This window comes from Hydra vulgaris, chromosome 08, assembly GCF_038396675.1.
Source record: "Hydra vulgaris chromosome 08, alternate assembly HydraT2T_AEP".
Lineage (NCBI taxonomy): Eukaryota > Metazoa > Cnidaria > Hydrozoa > Anthoathecata > Hydridae > Hydra > Hydra vulgaris.
Window position 1 is genome coordinate 42,577,047 of NC_088927.1, and position 25,454 is coordinate 42,602,500.

Genomic DNA, 25,454 nt, shown 5'->3' on the forward strand with positions numbered 1-25,454 from the left:
TCTTCTATGTTACACCTGAACTGATTTGTTTCCATGTATGTAAATTTTTAATTCATATTACTTTGAACAATTTATAAAATTTTAGAAGTGAAAACGTGAGACCTGACTAGTTGATAGACGGATCGGAACACAAAATTACAATTAGTTGTGAATGTAGTATTTTCATAGCATTTTACTATTGAATTGTTAACAGTTATGTCTCACGTTTTCACTTCTAAAATTTTATAAATTGTTCAAAGTAATATGAATTAAAAATTTTCATACATGTTAACAAATCAGTTCAGGTGTAACAGAGAAGAAAATTATTTTCTTCTTTTTAGTCGGATAGAAAGACATTTTTAAATTTTTTTATTTACACAAGTATTTTTTCTCATATATTTGTGCTAATTCAATAAATTTCAGCAGTTTCAGAGGTGGTCCATACTCCACTTGACATGAAATAACCCTAATAGCTGATGCTTTATAACAGACAGTCTACAACACATGGTTAATGTATTATTAAATTAAAGAGTGGATATTTGTGGATTATTTTGTAAAATTTTTAAGTTACCAAATAATTATATAGAGATTTTCCCCAGTATTACAAATTTTAAGTCAATAACCATGTATGAGCTATTTTCTGTATTTTTACAAAAATTCAAGCTTTTTCTTTTACATGTTAATCTTATAACTAAAATGGTAAGTAATTGTAAAATCTATTTAAAATTGTTTTTGTTTTTAAAGTGTTTTTCAATTTTTGTATGCATTAGTTTTGTATTTATTATTCTTTTGAATTTTTCAGAGATCATATGAACAGTTTAAAGATGTGTCTTAATCGAAAGCACAATGAAAATGAAAATAATGATCCAGTTTGTAAAAAAAAGAAATTAGAAAATGACTTATATTTCAAAATATTTTTTGAGAAAATGGATTCAATTGAAATAAAGGTAAACAATAGTTATAATATTAATAAAATTAGTAAGAATAATCAATGAAGCATTGCAAATTAATAGACAGCATTTTTATTTAAAAAAGTAACATTTATGTTAAGTAAACAACACAGTTGAACAAGACTGTCAAAAATGTTTTACTGCAGCACTTTTATATGACTTTCAATAAGCTGGATTCCAATAAATCTTTTTATTCTTCTCTATTCAGATTCCTGTAATCCTAGATAGAATCCTTGTTTTTCTTTAATACAAGTTTGATATAAAGACATTAAAAAAATTTTCTTATTTGAGGAGTTTTTTCTTAATGTTCTTTTAATATGCTTCTCTTCTGAAATTCTATGGTGTTTAAACAAATTAGCAAACATTTTATAAATTTACAATTGTTATATAAATATGTAAATAAATGCACTATCTTACTTATTTTAAACTAGGTCCATAGGACTGAAAACTAACCTGATGGACAATAAGTTAAAACCTTAATTTTAAAGTGTTGCCAATATTAGCAGAAAAAATATGGTAAAAACGTTTTAGAATGTCTTGCTGAGTTGACTGAACTTCAACTGTATATTTGGATTTTAAAATTCAATATTTGTTATTTTGAATTTGTTCTATAGCCAATATCTCAACATTTAAATCAACACTTAAAAATGATTTTTTAAATTTTTTTTAAAATACAAAGTGAATGTTACATTGAATAAAAACATTTTCCAATGTTTGGAAGCCAAGATTGAAATGAATACTAATCGCAAAAAAAAATAAAAATATTGTTGTATTTTATTTTTACTTTATTCTCAAAATAATACATTTAACAGTTTTTTTTGTTGAGAATTTTAAAATTCATTGCTCATACTTTTTTCTCAGAAATTTGATTGTTTTTTGCTAATATTGTGCAACACGAGCAGAGATGTGGAGTCCCAAATAGGACTCCGGATTTGAAAGTCACAAAAAGATAACTTCTTCCTAATTTTTGGTATCCAATCCTAAAAATATAAAAAAGCTTATAAACTGCTAATGCGAAAATATTAAGACTTTTAGGTTAGAGGAACAATCAATTTTTGAACCCGAAGTCCTTAGGTATAATGGCTGCTAGGACTTTGTATTTCCGGGTTTAAAAACAACAATAATCATGAATTTTTTTCTTATAGAGATTAGTCAACTAACATGTTTGGAGCTTCTGGACACCAGAGACCAGAAAAAAATAGAGTTATGAAGCTGAAATGATGTGGAGTCTTTTTGGGACTCCACATCATTGAACCAGAGTATTTACTTTTACTAAAGCATTTGTATTTGGAACTCAAAGTTTGTTTTCTTGCCTAGGTCATTTGAAGTTTACTTCATTTTGTTACATTTAAACTTTACATAAACAATGAATTATGTTGCATTTCTAGCTTTTTATTATCAGATTTTATAAAAATAATAATGTGTCCACATTCCTTTTTTTTTTGTGTAAAAATTTAAGTTATTTTGAAAACTTTAAAATACAATAGTGTGGTCATACATTTTCATTTGTTAAAATAACTTCTTCAAAATACTATTTTATTTATTCAACATTTTCTTATCTAATTTTAGCATCTAAAGGCTAAGCTATGTTTGCAATTCTCTTTTTTCCTTTGTTGAAATCAAAAAACCATCAAAAGAAAACAAGTCTTGGTGCGACAAAAGTTTTCTAAACAAGTAACTGATTTATAAATGTAAGGAGAAAATTGCCGGTAAAAAAGCGGTGCAAATAAAAGAAAAAAAGTTGCCTGGTTGCCAGAAGTAAAAGAAAGCATAAAAAATAAGCGGACATGAAGATTCAGTCACCATTCTGTTACTAATATCTTCAGAAATACTAGGAATATAGTTTATGTTTGATAAAAAACTTTAGTTAATGTTTGATAAAAAATAACTTTAATTGAATGGAAATTCACTAGCCACTAAGTGCACAATTTGAACGTAGAGGAAATATCTTTTGAACGCAACATAGAAACTTGTAATACCTTGAGTTTACTGAAGTAGATGGTTTATTATCAAGTTTATCATGTTAGTACTGGATATGTATTACCAGTAACAGCTGCTTGAGTCCTTTCTAATTAACTAAAAAACATTTTACTTAGGATAAGAATCATTTCTAGCATAATAATGAGATAAAAAATTAATTAAATGTAATATATAATGGAACAAATAAATGCCATTATTATACTTTTATGGCCATTATTTTTTTTGTTTTAGTTTCAATGCTATCTCCTGAAGTTTGTTCCTGTTTTATACAAAATGTTTATTGTTTCATTTAGGTAGATATATTGTACTTAATTATGTAAAAACATTAACAATATGTGCATGTGTGTCTGAGTATTTATGTATGTATGTATGTATATTATGTATGTATGTATGTATGTATGTATGTATGTATGTATGTATGTATGTATGTATGTATGTATGTATGTATGTATGTATGTATGTATGTATATAAATATATATGTATATTTTCAAAATTTAAATGATTTTATGAAATTTTTATATATGGTTTTTTCAATTTACATCCTGATTATTTGTCAAACATTTTTTGAAACTCTAATTTTTTTTTAACCTGTCAACATGACTAGCAAGAATTCATTTTTGAAGGTCAAAATAAAAATTTTCATTTTTATTTTGAACTCCATTCAATGGTCATTTCGGGCTGTTGATGACCCTTGACTGGTTATTATTTTTCATGCTTTTTTATATGTGTGTGTATATGTATATATTTTTGTTTGTTTGTTAATTCACCTCCCCAAGGCCCAGAAGGCCACTACAGACGAGGAGGCTACTTAATTGTGGTTATAACCCTCTCTCAACTCTATAACTCCGAAACACGAACCTTGACGAACAAGGCCGCTGCGCGGAGAAACAAGTCGAGCGCGGTACTACCAGGGACGTGGTGGGGATCGAACTTGGAACCTCTCGCTTAGGAAGCGAGCGCTCTACCACTACACCACTACCCCATATGTATGTATAGTGTATTTATATATATATATATATATATATATATATATATATATATATATATATATATATATATATATATATATATATATATATATATATATATATATATATATATATATATTATTAGAAAATCACTTAACAAAAATTTATCTCATTTAACACTGTGTTTCATCAATTAAGACTCATCAGAAAATCCTTTATTGATGAAACACAGTGTTAAATGAGATAAATTTTTGTTAAGTGATTTTCTACTAATTTATAATTACTCTGTTCTTTTAAGAACATTGAAGACTGTTTGTAGAATGCATTTTAAAATTGTTTAAATATATATATATATATATATATATATATATATATATATATATATATATATATATATATATATATATATATATATATATATATATATATATGTATATATATATATATATATATATAGATAAATATATATATATATATATATATATATATATATATATATATATATATATATATATATATATATATACATGCCCAGCAAAAGTTTCTGGTCACTCTGTTTTTTGTAAAAAAATGTATAAGAAAACAAGTTAACTAATTACAGTTAACCAAATATCATTACAGATAGTTACAAACTAATTAACATGTTTATTTATTTATTTATTTTTCATCAAAAAATCTATCCTTTGCTTTCTTAACTGCACAAATAAGTTTTGGCATACGCTTGATTAAATTATCCAAATAAATTAGAGAAATATTTTTCCACGCTTGTTGCAAAATTAACCACAAATGAGTTGTTGATGTAGAACACTCTTTTCTTACCTCACGATCCAGTTGTTCCCATAGTAACTCTATTGGGTTGAGATCGGGGGATTGTTGGGGCAAAATCATAATTTTGAGTTCTCCGTGAGCTTCTTTTTTTTTGCAAATAGTTTATACAGTATTTAGCTGTGTGTTTTGGGTCATTATCCTGTTGCATGGTGAACCCGTGGCCAATTAGACGCTTTCCACAAGGCACGGCATGTCTAAATAATATCTTATAATATCCATTCTTATCGAGAATTCCATTTATTTTCACAAGATTACTAACATGATTAAAAGCAAAACAGCCCCACATCATTACTGAACCTCCACCATGTTTGACAGTAGGCTGTATACACTGTGGATGAAATTTTACAGTAGCTATTCGTCGCACATAGATCCGTGGCTTTGTTCCAAAAACAAAAAAATTGGATTCATCAGTCCTCAACACAATTCGCCAGTCTATATCTGTCCAATTTGAATGTGCTAGAGCCGATTGAAGCCTTTTTTTCCCATTTTTTGGTTTTAAAAGAGGTTTTCGAACAGCTACTCTACCATTTAAGCCAACAGTTTTCAAGCGACGTCTTACAGTTCTTTCTGATATATTTTTATTATGAACAGCATTAAAGTTAGATGTTATTTCTTGGACTGTTAATCGTCTATTTCGTTTACATAAGAGTATAATTGACTTGTCTTCAGCCTTTGATGTTTTGCAGGGACATCCAGTTCTTTTCCTATCTTTATTTGTACCAGTACATTTAAACCAACGAATAGTATCGCTCACTGTTAATTGCGGTATTTTTAACAACTTTTGAATATATCTAGTAGAATGACCATCTTTTGCCAGAGCAACAGTTGAGGTACGATTTCTATTGATTAATTACATTTCTTTGACATTTTATATTATTTTCTAAAATTTTAGTCTAAAAATAATCAAAACTTTTATAAACTAGAAGTTAAAAAATAATATCAAATTTTTTTCAATATTTACTAAATTTATTAATTTATTAAATTTATTAATTTATTAATCCAATATATTACATTAACTTCAACGAAGTTATGCTTTGATGACAAAAGAACAGTTGAATTTTATTTATAAATTTTTTACTAAGTATGTTCAAGCATATTTATAATCCAAAAACGAAGAAAACATAGATTTTGCATTTCAATATTAAAAATACATTAGCACATCTTAATTGAATTATTTTATGGCTTATATACAATTTTGAAATTTAATATCAATTATTACAAGTTTATTTAAAACATTAGCACATCTTAATCAAATTAATTTATGACTTATAAAGAATTTTAAAATTTGATATCAATTATAATAGGTAAAAAACTATTAAAACTTTAAGTGACCGGAAATTTTGCCGGGCAGTGTATATATATTGTAGGAATTGTGTTAATATTTCCAGTAAGAGTGCTCAACACAGTGTTATATAATTGGTAGAGCAAACATAGTGAAAACTAAATAATTATTAAGATATATTTCAATTACATAACTAGAAGTTTTACGCAATAGCAATCATCAGATGTAACAATAACAAAAAAAGTAACGTTACTTTTATATATATATATATATATATATATATATATATATATATATATATATATATATATAAATATATATATATATATATATATATATATATATATATATATATATATATATATATATATATATATATATAAATACACTCTCTATATATATATAATATATACATATATATATATATTATATATATATATATATATTATATATATATATATATATATTATATATTATATATATATATATATATATTATTATATATATATACTATATATATATTATATATATATATATATATATATAGTTCTATAGAGTGTTGCGTTTGGGAAGCACGGAAGGAAAAAAGTGATTCTTACGCCAACACATACATCACTTTTAATTACTTTTGACATTCGTCCAACATTTGCGTGTTGGACGAAAGTCAAAACCATTAAATTAATGACAAATTAATTGTTTTTTAAAAAAACCACAAAAACGCAAATTTAATTGACCAGAATGTTTTTAAAAACATTCTGAATGTTTTTAAAACATTCTGAATGTTTTTAACAATGTAAACAATGTTTTTATTTTTATTTTTTTTAATAAAATGTTTTTAATTTTTTTTAATAAAATGTTTTTATTTTTATTTTTTTTACTGTAAATCATGCGCGGTGTGTTGCTACATCAACTATCTTATAGCCTGACTCGCAAGAGAGTGCTGCTACATCGACTGACAAATAACCTGACTCACAAGGGAGTGCTGCTATATCGACTGACAAATAGCCTGACTCGCAAGGGAGTGCTGTGACATCGATATATATATATATATATATATATATATATATATATATATATATAATATATATATATATATATATATATATGTGTATATATATATATATATATATTTTCCTGATAAGTCTTTATTGATGAAACACAGTGTAAAATTAGAAAAATAATAATAATAAATATATATATATATATATATATATATATATATATATATATATATATATATATATTTTCTCCTGATAAGTCTTTATTGATGAAACACAGTGTAAAATGAGAAAAACAATAGTAATAAATATATATATATATATATATATATATATATATATATATATATATATATATATATATATATATATATATATATATATAATATATATATATATATAAATATATATATATATATATATATATATATATATATATATATATATCAGTGCATCTTATGAATAAAATTGCCCAGCGCAATATTTCCTGTGCTCATTGATAACATGTTTAATACTTAAACATGTTATCAATGAGCACAATTATGCGCGCTCAGCATCAAGTCATGGGGTCATCCATGTGGCCATCCTTTTTTTTCATGTGAAGTCTGGGAAATCAGACAAAAAAGCTTTGGTTTTTATATTTATTAATATAAAAACCAAATAACAATAAACAGTACCTGTAACAAATATATTTGTAGGTATTGTTTATTGAAACTTTTTTTTTTTAAACTTTATAAATATACTTATAATATAATATAAATAGACTTATAATATAAGCTTAACCGATTTAAAGATATCAGTGAAAATATTTAGTTTATTAACTTATATTTGACAAAAAATATTTGATATTCCAACGTTTTGATGAAAGTTTGGAATTTTTATTGAAGTGTTGCAAGTTTTGATAATTTATTACATGGACTTTTATGCAATTCAAAGTAAAAGTTCTAATTAAGCAAAGTTTTTTGTAAAATGGACCCTAAAAAACTGTACAAGATAGAGAATGGTTTAACTTGACCAGAGGACGATAAATTGAATAGTATGATAAAGTTCAATTAAAATATAAAAAAAAAAACATGCTGAATTTAGCTTTCAAATCAAAGAAATAGATCATTTTAATTTAAACTTATGCCACATACATTAAAATTAAAGTACATCTTGCATAAATTTTGCGTGGCGTACGTTATTATGAATATAAAATTTTTATATGAATATCTAAAACTCTTGAAATTATTATATGAATATCTAAAACCCTTGTTGTATAGTGTCTGGTAGTTTCACTTATATACCAAGCATTACAGCTAGGACATACAAATTTATACACAACAAAAGATTTCAGAAAATTAAGTAAAGTAAAATTAAGAAATGTACATAAAAAGTATGCATCATAAGTATAAAAATACGCAATAGTGGTATAAAAATAGTGGTATAAAAAGTATAAAATATAAGTATAAAATAGTGGTATAAATAAGTATAAAAATACGCATAATAAATGGATAATAAATAGTTTAAACTACTCAAAAAATTTTCAATTAACACTGACAAATAGTTCAAAAACAAATTATTTAAGTTATATTCACATAAAGAAATACTTTAAACAAATGTAGATGGTACCAGCACTCATTTATAAATTAGACGAGCCACCACGACGATCAATTCCAAGAAAAAGTATAAAATTTGGTCCGTAATTTACAGTCTTGTTTATAATTGCAGATCTTGTTCGCCTTTCTTTAAGGAATCATCTTTCTGAGAAATTTAAATGTAATAAACCAAAACTATTGATGTTTGAATTAAGTAAAATTTAAAACTAAGTCTTGTAATATTAATAACATAATTACATAAATCTTGTTCTAAGTTCAGTATTTTTTTTCAACATTCCTGTATAAATGTGCCATGTTCTTACATGTTTACGCAAACTTTGCGTAATCAAATTTGATTGTAGCACACGTATTATATTCTCTTTGAATTTATTTTTTAAGAAATGCCAGAAATTTTAAAAAGATGATATTTCAGATTTAAACTAAAAAATTCAAAGTTAGCTTTTTTCATTTGTATGAACCCACCAAGACTCATCAAGTCTGAGGTGATGCATGTTGGTCCTAAAGGCTTTTAATGACTATAAAATAAAAAGTTATAGAAATATAATGATTATTTAGCTAAATTAAAATATATTATTGTTATAGGAAGTCTAATTCTGCTTTTAATTTGGGTTACAATGAAATGCTTTGATCTTCTTAAGCACTTTGACTTCTATTGTCAAATAAAAAACAAAATACGTCAATTGAAAAGCAGATCGCTCGCTGTCAAATGTTTAGAAGAATTATTAAAAGTTATTACAGAATATGATATTTACCAGGTTGTTTTTAGTATTCATTTTTTAAAGTTTTGAAAATCGATATTATTGAAAATCAATTTTTAATTTTTCCTCGTATTTCATTTTTTTTTTTATTTGCGCTTTATTTTGGTATAATAGTTTTAATGTTTACTGATGTAGTGTAGTAGATACATTAGTACTTACCCTTTTATAACTGGATGGTAGATATGCTGCACTCAACACTTTTAAATTTTCATAATAGGTATGTAAATTTATTATATTTGGGGTATTATAAATGGAAGTATGTATGCACTATGACTAAGTATATTTTTTATTTAATATTTATACTTTATATCGATTTTTTAGGTTTATATATATATTCTATCTATATATACATATATATATATAAATATATATATATATATATATATATATATATATATATATATATATATATATATATATATATATATATATTATATTCTTTATATTTTATTTGTTATTATTAAAACAAAAAGTACAAAAAAAGCATATAATTCAGTTACTATAGCAGACAATATGGGAAGAAAGATCAAGTTGGCCAAAAAGCCAGAAGTTCGAATAAATGAAAAATAAACTATATATGTTTTTATTAATTTTTAATACTATTTTTGTTTTTTGAAACATTGTTAATGTGGTTTTGCAGGCAAAATCTATGTTTATACAGGTAGTTTTAATGGGTTGTACATCATAGTGACACTGTTTAGAATGTTTACCAAATACTTTACTGTTTAGGATGTTTCATTCAACTCAGGAATGTTTTTGTGATGCATGTTTGTTATGAAATATACATAAGCTGAAATAATTGATTTTTTTTTCGAAATTCAATATATCTTGTGATAGAAAAGAGAAAGTCAACTTGCCCTAAAATATATATTACAAACTATATACATAAATTCATTGTTTCTTTTTAAAATTTAGCAAGAATGAAAATGATCAAGTATCAGTTCTAAAAAACGATATCTCTGTTTTTGAAGATAGATCACTTAGTAATAGAAAGTTTTCTTTAACCAAATCTGGATATTTTGTCTAGATGAGGTAATAAATACAATATTTATTATTGATTTTATGTTGGTTTTAATCATTTTTGCTAATAATAATCACAGTTAAATTTGTATTTGGTAATAATATGCGTTATCGTATTTGTATTTATATTTAAATGTAAAACTGTTTTTAATATTTGCATTTGATTGAAATTTGTTTTCAATTCCATAAACTGGGTAACTTTTAGTTTAAGCTTTTTTGGGTCAAAATTTTTCAGATCTTTTTTGTTTTTTTTGTTTTGTGAAATTATTTTTGTTGTTGTTGTTGTAATAAGTTACTATTTTTATTATTTTTAACATTAAAATAATTTAGAAAGTTTCTATATGTGATTTTTTTAAAAGATTTGTTTTTATTCATTTAGCTAAATATTTTCTTCAAGTTCTTTCATTTTATCAAATAGTTTCAATATTTGTTCTTCAAATTTTTAATTACTTCAAATTAAGTTACATAAAAAAAATAAAAGACAAAAAAATTATTTGAAGAAACATTCTTAAAAAAATACAGTAACAATATAAATAATATAGGGTTTATATTGTATTTTTCATATATTTTTCTTTTATCTTCTTTTTTATGTTCATCTTTCCCAAAAAGCTAGTTGGGATTGTCTAGGAATCTACTTATTTGTGTTTGCAACCTTTTTTGAGAATTTAACACCAAACACCAACTATGTTAGATAAAATTTTAATTTGGTTATTATAATTGAGATACTGTAAAATAAATTTAATTATCTTCAAATTAGTTACAGAATAAAAATAAAAGAGAAAAAGATTTTTTGAAAAAACATTCTTAAAAAAATACAATAAAAGTTTAAATAATATAGGGTCTACAGACCTGGCCATTCAACATAACTGTAAAAAGTTAAGAAAAATTAGTACTAGCTTGCACATATTCTTGCAAAACATTTTATTTCATCAATGTCATTTAATAATGTATAAATGCAGTAACAGTTCAGCAAAAAAAATGTCTAAAATTGTGGTTAGCACCAATAATGTCAATAAAATTAATTAATAATGGGTAAAACACCCTTTACTTTAAGCATTTCACGAATACGGTTTGCCATGCTTGAGACTAGTTTTTACAATAAGCAGTCATGTCTTCATCCCTGGGCCACACTGCTGACTCCTTCAATTATCTGCTGCTTTGTTGGTTTTAACTGGCTGAGTTTACTCTTGGTGATGTTCCACAAATTCTCCATGGGCTTCATGTCAGGGTCAATTGCCAGGCCAATCTAGAACAGGCACCTTGTTGTCAGCTAAAAACTTCATGACAGATTTTGCCTTTTGGACAAAGGGGCACCCACCTGTATAAAGATGCCATCTTTTCTGGTTACCATGTCTTCAGGTAGCAATCTCTCCTTCCTGGAACACTTTCTTGTGTGGTCCTGCCTCATTGTTTTCTCCACAATGATCGTAACCATGTACTGACATAACACTTCAGACCATCAGACACAGAAATATCGGATGTTTGACACATTGAACCACACAGTCTGGATGAACAACTCTCTTTTACTCTCATTCTCACATAGATTGATCTATCATCCACCACACAAAAACTACTTTCATCGTTAAATGTTACCTTCTCCCAGTCTCTCCGTCCAGTCGCGAAGTTGCTTTGCCCATTCATACCACTTTTCATATCGCTTCGATTAAATTCTGCTTCTTTCTTGGTCTTCTTGCCACATCTACCGTCCAAAAGACATCTCCATATTGATCTATCACTCAATTTTACTCCAGCTTTCTTAAAATGTTCTTCTAGCTAATTGAATTTGTGCCTTTTTTTTTGTTACTTCTGACCGCTCGTAGTAATGCATGATCGTCTTGAGGTGTTGTTTTTTGGCCTTGCACAAAAACAAAAAATTACATTATGATTACACATCTAGTACATGATTTTGAGTGATATTAAGGATATTAAAATATGCAAAATTTATAGTAATCGTAGTTAATATACATGTAAATACCAATAGTAATAGTACATGGTAATATTTAACTTGAAACTTTTTGCTTATGAAGCAAGCAGTCTACCACATTAAATAATAATAGCTTAATAAAATGAATGAGAATTTAAGTGTTTTAAAGTAGTTATTCTTCAGTATTTATGTCTGCTAGGTAGTAGATAAGAAGTTGTAAATAAAGTTAATTAAGTTTACATTACATTTTATAAAGTAAAAAAATACTTTTAAAATATTTGTGTTTTTTATTTACCTAAATTACAAATAATCATATTTGAATTTCTAACTGTAACAACCTTTAAATTTATATTTGAAAACATTGAATTAATGTTTGAATTTGACAACAACATTAACATTTATATTTACTCCTAAACCTGATGTCATAAATGTTTGGACTGTGTGTGTTTTGGTATATGGTATATATGTTTTAACCGAAACATTTATGCCATTTTATTTTTGCTCATTTTTTATGCAATAATTAATTTTAGAAATCTGTTTCTGCCACAAAAGAAGCATAGTTTTGTTGTGAATTACTTACTGTTTACCATAAGTTGCATCAGGTTTGTTATAATAATTATTTATTTTACTAATTACATTAAAATGTTTTTATTATGTTTCTAATAATATTTTCTATAATAATTTTAATTTGGTTTTTATAATTGACATACTTAAATTGGAAGGTGTGAATTTAAATTTCAAGTTTCATAATCAAGATTTTTCTCATTCAATCTCAGCAGACAGGAGGAATTTGTACCGATGAATAATTTTTTGTTATTTTAATTGAAGGAATCATCGATAATTAACTCAGTATTCAGATTTATTAACAAATCTGATTTGTAAGTACCTGAGTGTTTATATTTATTATCAGAGAGGCTTTTTTAGAGATTTCTCAAAAAAAGTATATTCTTCAAAAGAAACTTTACGTTAAGTTATCTTAAAGAAGGTGATATACTTAAGCTTACTCAAAGGGCTCACCTTCTTTAGTTGTTTTTTTAAAGAAAGAAAAGTGCAGCTTGATACAAAAATGACATGCAGATTAAGTTTGTTTTTAAAGAATTACATAATCTAGTGTATACCAGACTACTTGAGTTAAAATTAATTTGATGAATAATGTGTCCCAGAAAAAAACATTTTTTATATATGTATGTGAACTATGGCAACTTCTTATTTTCAGTTGCACACCTTAAAAATATCAGGTTTCCAAAAAATATTTTACTGAAGGTGTTTTGTGTAATTTCTGATGAGGTTGTGGGATTTTTACATTTAATGATTGAGACTCTTGATTTTTATGAATCAAAAACTGATTATTTTGTAAAAGTGTTGCTATTATTAGCAATAATAATAGCAATATTTTTATAAAATAATTAAATTAAATATTACAGATGATAAATTCCTTATTATGGTATGTACTTTGAATTAACGCAAAAACTCCAATCGCGAAAAATTAGACACAACCCCTTCCTCCTCCTTCTCTTCCTTCTCCTCCTCTTCCTCCTCCTCCTCCCCCTCATCACTGATGCCATTTTGCATATAAAATTGCAATAAATTTTTCATTATAAAATTGTATATTTTCTTCGTTAGTTCGTAATTGTTACTTTTTAAACATAATATCTCTCATATTTAAATATTATCTTATAATTTTCTGGTTTGGCGTAGTTTAAAATAGCGTAAGTAACTGTTATAATTTACAGCTTAAGTTATAGTTTAAAGTTTAAGTTTAAATTATAGTGTAATAATCAAGTTATAATGTAATGAGCAAAGAACATTTTTAATACGAAAGTTATTTGTTTTTACTTAAAACATTTTAACTTTAAAAAGTCAAAGTAAAAAAGTGAAAATAAAAATGAAAACTTTACAATATTTAAATAATATTTAAACCACTTTAATTAGTTATAGAAAGCTATTTAATACATTACATACATAATATTTAATACGTTTATGCTGATGATAAAACTTGTATTTTTTAAAGAGTCTTGTATAAAGCTTTAAAACAACAATAAAACAAACTCGAAAACTGTTTTGACAATATAAAGAGCTTGTGTTGATATAAAACAACTTTGTGTCACTGTTTTATACAGTTTATAACATTAATAACATGAAATTCGTTTAAAATAAAATGAAGTAAATTAATAGAATTATGTTCTTATTAATAAATTAAAACATTGTCATAAGACTTTAAGTTTTTGAAAAATATCCCTATAGACCATACCAGACTATAATCTATAAACTGAACAAGTAAGATTAAAGCTATAAAACTTTAGATACTGCGTTTTTTCTTGTTTCTTGATCTATCGTACTATTAAAAATTTAAGTATAATTAATTTTTTCATTCAAATGGTTTTTAAGTTAATGTTTTCATTCCATTTTTTCATTCAAATTGTTTTGCAATTAAAAAGTGAAAGTAAAAAATTTGGTCTAATAAATCAAATCATGTTTCCTTATATTTAAGTATATGCCTAAATTATTTTTTTAGAAAAAAATTTCTTTTAAGATAAGTAAGATAGTTTTTTTTTTTGATTGGAATTTTTTATATTTAATTTTTGGTTTAACTTTAAAAATAATCACAGGTTTAATGTTTGCAAAAGAATGTTTCTACTTTTAAAACTATTTCTAAGAAACAAAAATTATTGAACTTTTCAAAACGCTTACAATTTATGTAAAACTTTCTTTCTCACTTACACTATGTTCCAAATCTTATATTGTTACTGTAGTTAGATATACGTTTAACTTTCAGGAATGATCTTTGCTATGCCACTGGGTTATATGGACGCCACTGCAATAAAATTTATAATTATTGACAGTTAAAATTCTTTTAAATTTTTCCATTTTTTTTTTTTTTCAAATTTCAATTGCAAAATTATTTGAATAAGAGGATTTTTGAAAACTAAAATTCTTTTGCTCAAATAGATTTCTTTTTTTTAAATATTCTTAAAAACAACTTGTGTATTTTATAGAAAATACTTAATCGTGATATCGCTTCAAATAATATGAAAAACGAGATACCATTTTTTTATATTTTCATTTTATTTGAAGCGATATCACGATTAAGTATTTCTATAAAATACACAAGTTGTTTTTAAGAATATTTAAAAAAAAGAAATCTATTTGAGCAAAAGAATTTTAGTTTTCAAAAATCCTCTTATTCAAATAATTTTGCAATTGAAATTTGAAAAAAAAAAAAATGGAAAAATTTAAAAGAATTTTAACTGTCAATAATTATAAATTTTATTGCAGTGGCGTCCATATAACCCAGTGGCATAGCAAAGATCATTCCTGAAAGTTAAACGTATATCTAACTACAGTAACAATATAAGATTTGGAACATAGTGTAAGTGAGAAAGAAAGTTTTACATAAATTGTAAGCGTTTTGAAAAGTTCAATAATTTTTGTTTCTTAGAAATAGTTTTAAAAGTAGAAACATTCTTTTGCAAACATTAAACCTGTGATTATTGTTAAAGTTAAACCAAAAATTAAATATAAAAAATTCCAATCAAAAAAAAAAAACTATCTTACTTATCTTAAAAGAAATTTTTTTCTAAAAAAATAATTTAGGCATATACTTAAATATAAGGAAACATGATTTGATTTATTAGACCAAATTTTTTACTTTCACTTTTTAATTGCAAAACAATTTGAATGAAAAAATGGAATGAAAACATTAACTTAAAAACCATTTGAATGAAAAAATTAATTATACTTAAATTTTTAATAGTACGATAGATCAAGAAAAAATAAAAGAAAAAAACGCAGTATCTAAAGTTTTATAGCTTTAATCTTACTTGTTCAGTTTATAGATTATAGTCTGGTATGGTCTATAGGGATATTTTTCAAAAACTTAAAGTCTTATGACAATGTTTTAATTTATTAATAAGAACATAATTCTATTAATTTACTTCATTTTATTTTAAACGAATTTCATGTTATTAATGTTATAAACTGTATAAAACAGTGACACAAAGTTGTTTTATATCAACACAAGCTCTTTATATTGTCAAAACAGTTTTCGAGTTTGTTTTATTGTTGTTTTAGCTCTTAATACAAGACTCTTTAAAAAATACAAGTTTTATCATCAGCATAAACGTATTAAATATTATGTATGTAATGTATTAAATAGCTTTCTATAACTAATTAAAGTGGTTTAAATATTGTTTAAATATTGTAAAGTTTTCATTTTTATTTTCACTTTTTTACTTTGACTTTTTAAAGTTAAAATGTTTTAAGTAAAAACAAATAACTTTCGTATTAAAAATGTTCTTTGCTCATTACATTATAACTTGATTATTACACTATAATTTAAACTTAAACTTTAAACTATAACTTAAGCTGTAAATTATAACAGTTACTTACGCTATTTTAAACTACGCCAAACCAGAAAATTATAAGATAATATTTAAATATGAGAGATATTATGTTTAAAAAGTAACAATTACGAACTAACGAAGAAAAGATACAATTTTATAATGCAAAATTTATTGCAATTTTATATGCAAAATGGCATCAGTGATGAGGGGGAGGAGGAGGAGGAAGAGGAGGAAGAGGAGGAGAAGGAAGAGAAGGAGGAGGAAGGGGTTGTGTCTAATTTTTTTTTTTTTTTTTTTCGCGATTGGAGTTTTTTTGCGTTAATTCAAGCCCTGCATACCATAATAAGGAATTTATCATCTGTAATATTTAATTTAATTATTTTATAAAAATATTGCTATTATTATTGCTAATAATAGCAACACTTTTACAAAATAATCAGTTTTTGATTCATAAAAATCAAGAGTCTCAATCATTAAATGTAAAAAAGTCCCACAACCTCATCAGAAATTACACAAAACACCTTCAGTAAAATATTTTTTGGAAACCTGATATTTTTAAGGTGTGCAACTGAAAATCAAGAAGATTGCCATAGTTCACATAGTTGTATTAAAAAATGTTTTTTTCTGGGACACATTATTCATCAAATTAATTTTAACTCAAGTAGTCTGGTATACACTAGATTATGTAATTCTTTAAAAACAAACTTAATCTGCATGTCATTTATTATCAAGCTGCACTTTTCTTTTCTTTAAAAAAACAACTAAAAGAGTGAGTTTCTTAGTAAGCTTAAGTATATCACTTCTTTTTAAGATAACTTAACAGTAGCCTTCATTTGAATAATATACTTTTTTTGAGAAATCTCTAAAAAAGCCTATTCTGATAATCAATATAAACACTCAGGTACTTACAAATCAGATTTGTTAATAAATACAAATACTCAGTTAATTATGAATCAGATTCCTTCAAATAACAAAAATTTGGTCCAGTTACAAATTATGTTGCTAGATTGAATGAGAAAAATCTTTACGTTATGAAACTTGAAATTTAAATTCACACCTTCCAATTTAAGTATGTCAATTATAAAAACCAAATTAAAATTATTATAGAAATATTATTAAACATAAAATTTGTAAAAACATTTTTTAATGTAATTAGTAAAATAAATAATTATTATAACAAACCTGATGCAACTTATGGTAAACAGTAAGTAATTCACAAAGCAAAAGCTCTGCTTCTTTTGTGGCAGAAACAGATTTCTAAAATTAATTATTGCATAAAAAATAAGCAAAAATAAATGGCATAAATGTTTGGTTAAAACATATATACCATATACCAAAACACACACATGCCAAACATTTATGACATCAGGTTTGGGGTTAAATATAAATGTTAATGTTGTTGTCAAATTCAAACATTAATTCAATGTTTTCAAATATAAATTTAAACACCATATTACAGTTAGAAATTCAAATATGATTATTTGTAATTTAGGTAAATAAAAAACACAAATATTTTAAAAGTATTTTTTTACTTTATAAAATGTAATGTAAACTTAATTAACTTTATTTACAACTTCTTATCTACTACCTAGCAGATTATCATAAATACTGAAGAATAACTACTTTAAAACACTTAAATTCTAATTTCATTTTATTAAAGCTATTATTATTTAATGTGGTAGACTGCTTGCTTCATAAGCAAAAAGTTTCAAGTTAGATCCTTACCATGTACTATTACTATTGGTATTTACATGTATATTAACTACGAATTTACTTTATAAATTTTTCATATTTTAATATCCTTAATATCACTCAAAATCATGTACTGTGCTAGATGTGTAATCATAATGTAATTTTTTGTTTTTGTGCAAGGCCAAGAAAGACAACACCTCAAGACGATCATGCATTACTACGAGCGGTCAGAAGTAACAAAAAAAAGGCACCAATTCAATTAGCTAAACAGTTTAAGAAAGCTGGAGTAAAATTGAGTGATAGATCAATATGGAGATGTCTTTTCAACAGTGGATATGTGGCAAGAAGACCAAGAAAGAAGCAGAATTTAATCGAAGCGATATGAAAAGTGGTATGAATGGGCAAAGCAACTTCGCGACTGGACGGAGGAAGACTGGGAGAAGGTAACATTTAACGATGAAAGTAGTTTTTGTGTGGTGGATGATAGATCAATCTATGTGAGAATGAGAGTAAAAGAGGAGTTTCATCCAGACTGTGTGGTTCAATGTGTCAAACATCCAATGTCTGTGATGGTCTGAAGTGTTATGTCAGTACATGGCTGCGATCGTATCTACATTGTGGAGAAAACAATGAGGCAGGACCAGCACAAGAAAGTGCTTCAGGAGAGATTGCTACCACAAATGAAGACATGGTAACCAGAAAAGATGGCATCTTTATGCAGGGTGGTGCCCTTTGTCAAAAGGCAAAATCTGTCATGAAGTTTTTAGCTGACAACAAGGTGCCTGTTCTAGATTGGCCTGGCAATTCGCCTGACATGAACCCAATAGAGAATTTGTGGAACATCACCAAGAGTAAACTCAGCCAGTTAAAACCAACAACAAAGCAGCAGATAATTGAAGGAGTCAGCAGTGTGTGGCCCAGGGATCGTGTACATACCTGCTTATTGTAAAAACTAGTCTCAAGCATGGCAAACCGTATTCGTGAAATGCTTAAAGTAAAGGGTGGTTTTACCCATTATTAATTAATTTTATTGACATTATTGGTGCTAACCACAATTTTTGACATTTTTTTTGCTGAACTGTTATCTACTCTCATACATTATTAAATAGCATTGATGAAATAAAATGTTTTGCAAGAATATGTGCAAGCTAGTATAAATTTTCTTAACTTTTTACAGTTATGCTAATTTAATGGCCAGGTCTGTAGACCCTATATTATTTAAACTTTTATTGTATTTTTTAAGAATGTTTTTTCAAAAAATCTTTTTCTCTTTTATTTTTATTCTGTAACTTAATTTGAAGTAATTAAATTTATTTTAAGTATGTCAATTATAATAACCAAATTAAAATTTTATCTAACATAGTTGGTGTTTGGTGTTAAATTCTAGAAAAAAGGTTGCAAACACAAATAAGTAGATTCCTAGACAATCTGACTTTCTTGGCTTTAGGAAGGTGAACATAAAAAAGAAGATAAAAAGAAAAATATATGAAAAATACAATATAAACCCTATATTATTTATATTGTTACTGTATTTTTTTAAGAATGTTTCTTCAAATAATTTTTTTGTCTTTTATTTTTTTTATGTAACTTAATTTGAAGTAATTAAAAATTTGAAGAACAAATATTGAAACTATTTGATAAAATGAAAGAACTTGAAGAAAATATTTAGCTAAATAGAAGAATAAAAACAAATCTTTTAAAAAAATCACATATAGAAACTTTCTAAATTATTTTAATGTTAAAAATAATAAAAATAGTAACTTATTACAACAACAACAACAAAAATAATTTCACAAAACAAAAAAAACAAAAAAGATCTGAAAAAACTTTAACCCAAAAAAGCTTAACTTAAAAAGTTACCCCAGTTTATGGAATTGAAAACAAATTTCAATCAAATGCAAATATTAAAAACAGTTTTACATTTAAATATAAATACAAATACGATAACGCATATTATTACCAAATACAAATTTAACTGTGATTATTATTAGCAAAAATGATTAAAACCAACATAAAATCAATAATAAATATTGTATTTATTACCTCATCTAGACAAAATATCCAGATTTGGTTAAGAAAACTTTCTATTACTAAGTGATCTATCTTCAAAAACAGAGATATCGTTTTTAGAACTGATACTTGATCATTTTCATTCTTGCTAAATTTAAAAAGAAACAATGAATTTATGTATATAGTTTGTAATATATATTTTAGGGCAAGTTGACTTTCTCTTTTCTATCACAAGATATATTGAATTTCGAAAAAAAATCAATTATTTCAGCTTATGTATCTCATAACAAACATGCATCACAAAAAAACATTCCTGAGTTGAATGAAACATCCTAAACAGTAAAGTATTTGGTAAACATTCTAAACAGTGTCACCTATGATGTACAACCCATTAAAACTACCTGTATAAACATAGATTTTTGCCTGCAAAACCACATTAACAATGTTTCAAAAAACAACAGTATTTAAAAATTAATAAAAACATATATAGTTTATTTTTCATTTATTTTTTGAAAAGTCTGATATGGCTTTTTGGCCAACTTGATCTTTCTTCCCATATTGTCTGCTATAGTAACTGAATTATATGCTTTTTTTGTACTTTTGTTTTAATAATAACAAATAAAATATAAAGAATATAATATATATATATATATATATATATATATATATATATATATATATATATATATATATATATATTTATATATATATATGTATATATAGATAGAATATATATATAAACCTAAAAAAATCGATATAAAGTATAAATATTAAATAAAAAATATACTTAGTCATAGTGCATACATACTTCCATTTATAATACCCCAAATATAATAAATTTACATACCTATTATGAAAATTTAAAAGTGTTGAGTGCAGCATATCTACCATCCAGTTATAAAAAGGGTAACTGTTTGATCTATCCTCTACACGCTAAGATCAGTAAACATTAAAACTATTATACCAAAATAAAGCGCAAATAAAAAAAAAAAAATGAAATACGAGAAATTTAAAAATTGATTTTCAATAATATCGATTTTCAAAACTTTAAAAAATGAATACTAAAAACAACCTGGTAAATATCATATTCTGTAATAACTTTTAATAATTCTTCTAAACATTTGACAGCGAGCGATCTGTTTTCAATTAACATATTGTTTTTTATTTGACAATAGAAGTCAAAGTGCTTAAGAAGATCAAACATTTCTATTGTAACCTAAATTAAAAGCAGAATTAGACTTCCTATAACAATAATATATTTTAATTTAGCTAAATAATCATTATATTTCTATAACTTTTTATTTTATAGTCATTAAAAGCCTTTAGGACCAACATGCATCACCTCAGATTTGATGAGTCTTGGTGGGTTCATACAAATGAAAAAAGCTAACTTTGAATTTTTTAGTTTAAATCTGAAATATCATCTTTTTAAATTTCTGGCATTTCTTAAAAATAAATTCAAAGAGAATATAATACGTGTGCTACAATCAAATTTGATTACGCAAAGTTTGCGTAAACATGAGCATCAACAGCATTTATACAGGAATGTTGAAAAAAATACTGAACTTAGAACAAGATTTATGTAATTATGTTATTAATATTACAAGACTTAGTTTTAAATTTTACTTAATTCAAACATCAATAGTTTTGGTTTATTACATTTAAATTTCTCAGAAAGATAGAGTTAGCTATGCAAAAAGAAAGGCGAACAAGATCTGCAATTATAAACAAGACTGTAAATTACGGACCAAATTTTATACTTTTTCTTGGAATTGATCATACCAGTGGTGGCTCGTCTAATTTATAAATAGGATCCTGGTCCCATCTACATTTGTTTAAAGTATTTCTTTATGTGAATATAACTTAAATAATTTATTTAAACTATTTGTACAGTGTTAATTGAAAATTTTTTGAGTAGTTTAAACTATTTATTATCCATTTATTATGCGTATTTTTATACTTATTTATACCACTATTTTATACTTATATTTTATACTTTTTATACCACTATTTTTATACCACTATTGCGTATTTTTATACTTATGATGCATACTTTTTATGTACATTTCTTAATTTTACTTTACTTAATTTTCTGAAATCTTTTGTTGTGTATAAATTTGTATGTCCTAGCTGTAATGCTTGGTATATAAGTGAAACTACCAGACACTATACAACAAGGGTTTTAGATATTCATATAATAATTTCAAGAGTTTTAGATATTCATATAAAAATTTTATATTCATAATAACGTACGCCACGCAAAATTTATGCAAGATGTACTTTAATTTTAATGTATGTGGCATAAGTTTAAATTAAAATGATCTATTTCTTTGATTTGAAGCTAAATTCAGCATGTTTTTTTTTTTATATTTTAATTGAACTTTATCATACTATTCAATTTATCGTCCTCTGGTCAAGTCAAACCATTCTCTATCTTGTACAGTTTTTTAGGGTCCATTTTACAAAAAACTTTGCTTAATTAGAACTTTTACTTTGAATTGCATAAAAGTCCATGTAATAAATTATCAAAACTTGCAACACTTTCAGTAAAATTCCAAACTTTCATCAAAACGTTGGAATATCAAATATTTTTGTTAAATATAAGTTAATAAACTAAATATTTTCACTGATATCTTTAAATCGGTTAAGCTTATATTATAAGTCTATTTATATTATATTATAAGTATATTTATAAAGTTTAAAAAAAAAAAGTTTCAATAAACAATACCTACAAATATATTTGTTACAGGTACTGTTTATTGTTATTTGGTTTTTATATTAATAAATATAAAAACCAAAGCTTTTTTGTCTGATTTCTCAGACTTCACATGAAAAAAGGATGGGCCCATGGATGACCCCATGACTTGATGCTGAGCGCGCATAATTGTGCTCATTGATAACATGTTTAAGTATTAAACATGTTATCAATGAACACAGGATATTGCGCTGGGCAATTTATTCATAAGATGCACTGATATATATATATATATATATATATATATATATATATATATATATATATATATATATATATATATATATATATATATATATATATATATATATATATATATATATATATATATATATATATATATATTTATTACTATTGTTTTTCTCATTTTACACTGTGTTTCATCAATAAAGACTTATCAGGAGAAAATATATATATATATATATATATATATATATATATATATATATATATATTTATTATTATTATTTTTCTAATTTTACACTGTGTTTCATCAATAAAGACTTATCAGGAAAATATATATATATATATATATATATATATATATATATATATATATATATATATATATATATATATATATATATATATATATATATATATATATCGATGTCACAGCACTCCCTTGCGAGTCAGGCTATTTGTCAGTCGATATAGCAGCACTCCCTTGTGAGTCAGGTTATTTGTCAGTCGATGTAGCAGCACTCTCTTGCGAGTCAGGCTATAAGATAGTCGATGTAGCAACACACCGCGCATGATTTACAGTAAAAAAAAATAAAAATAAAACCATTTTATTAAAAAAAATTAAAAACATTTTATTAAAAAAAATAAAAATAAAAACATTGTTTACATTGTTAAAAACATTCAGAATGTTTTAAAAACATTCAGAATGTTTTTAAAAACATTCTGGTCAATTAAATTTGCGTTTTTGTGGTTTTTTTAAAAAACAATTAATTTGTCATTAATTTAATGGTTTTACTTTCGTCCAACACGCAAATGTTGGACGAATGTCAAAAGTAATTAAAAGTGATGTATGTGTTGGCGTAAGAATCACTTTTTTCCTTCCGTGCTTCCCAAACGCAACACTCTATAGAACTATATATATATATATATATATAATATATATATAGTATATATATATAATAATATATATATATATATATATAATATATATAATATATATATATATATATATATATATATATATATATATATATATATATATATATATAGAGAGTGTATTTATATATATATATATATATATATATATATATATATATATATATATATATATATATATATATATATATATATATATATATATATATATATATATATATATATATATATATATATAAAAGTAACGTTACTTTTTTTGTTATTGTTACATCTGATGATTGCTATTGCGTAAAACTTCTAGTTATGTAATTGAAATATATCTTAATAATTATTTAGTTTTCACTATGTTTGCTCTACCAATTATATAACACTGTGTTGAGCACTCTTACTGGAAATATTAACACAATTCCTACAATATATATACACTGCCCGGCAAAATTTCCGGTCACTTAAAGTTTTAAAAGTTTTTTACCTATTATAATTGATATCAAATTTTAAAATTCTTTATAAGTCATAAATTAATTTGATTAAGATGTGCTAATGTTTTAAATAAACTTGTAATAATTGATATTAAATTTCAAAATTGTATATAAGCCATAAAATAATTCAATTAAGATGTGCTAATGTATTTTTAATATTGAAATGCAAAATCTATGTTTTCTTCGTTTTTGGATTATAAATATGCTTGAACATACTTAGTAAAAAATTTATAAATAAAATTCAACTGTTCTTTTGTCATCAAAGCATAACTTCGTTGAAGTTAATGTAATATATTGGATTAATAAATTAATAAATTTAATAAACTAATAAATTTAGTAAATATTGAAAAAAATTTGATATTATTTTTTAACTTCTAGTTTATAAAAGTTTTGATTATTTTTAGACTAAAATTTTAGAAAATAATATAAAATGTCAAAGAAATGTAATTAATCAATAGAAATCGTACCTCAACTGTTGCTCTGGCAAAAGATGGTCATTCTACTAGATATATTCAAAAGTTGTTAAAAATACCGCAATTAACAGTGAGCGATACTATTCGTTGGTTTAAATGTACTGGTACAAATAAAGATAGGAAAAGAACTGGATGTCCCTGCAAAACATCAAAGGCTGAAGACAAGTCAATTATACTCTTATGTAAACGAAATAGACGATTAACAGTCCAAGAAATAACATCTAACTTTAATGCTGTTCATAATAAAAATATATCAGAAAGAACTGTAAGACGTCGCTTGAAAACTGTTGGCTTAAA

The 25,454-nt window shown here is 24.6% G+C and overlaps 2 protein-coding genes across 2 annotated transcripts in view; one reads left to right on the forward strand and one right to left on the reverse strand.

Moving 5' to 3' along the window:
• Positions 1–9,256, forward strand: part of LOC136084321 (uncharacterized) — a 39,365-nt gene extending 30,109 nt beyond the window's left edge. The window contains exons 5-7 of the mRNA XM_065804369.1: positions 782–926; positions 3,141–3,202; positions 9,167–9,256. Of these exons, the coding sequence (XP_065660441.1) occupies positions 782–926; positions 3,141–3,202; positions 9,167–9,212 (253 nt within the window). The 3' untranslated portion in view covers positions 9,213–9,256. The remainder of the gene's footprint in view (positions 1–781; positions 927–3,140; positions 3,203–9,166) is intronic.
• LOC136083860 (uncharacterized) overlaps positions 1–25,454 on the reverse strand; it is a 193,218-nt gene that overhangs the window by 118,255 nt on the left and 49,509 nt on the right. The window lies entirely within an intron of this gene.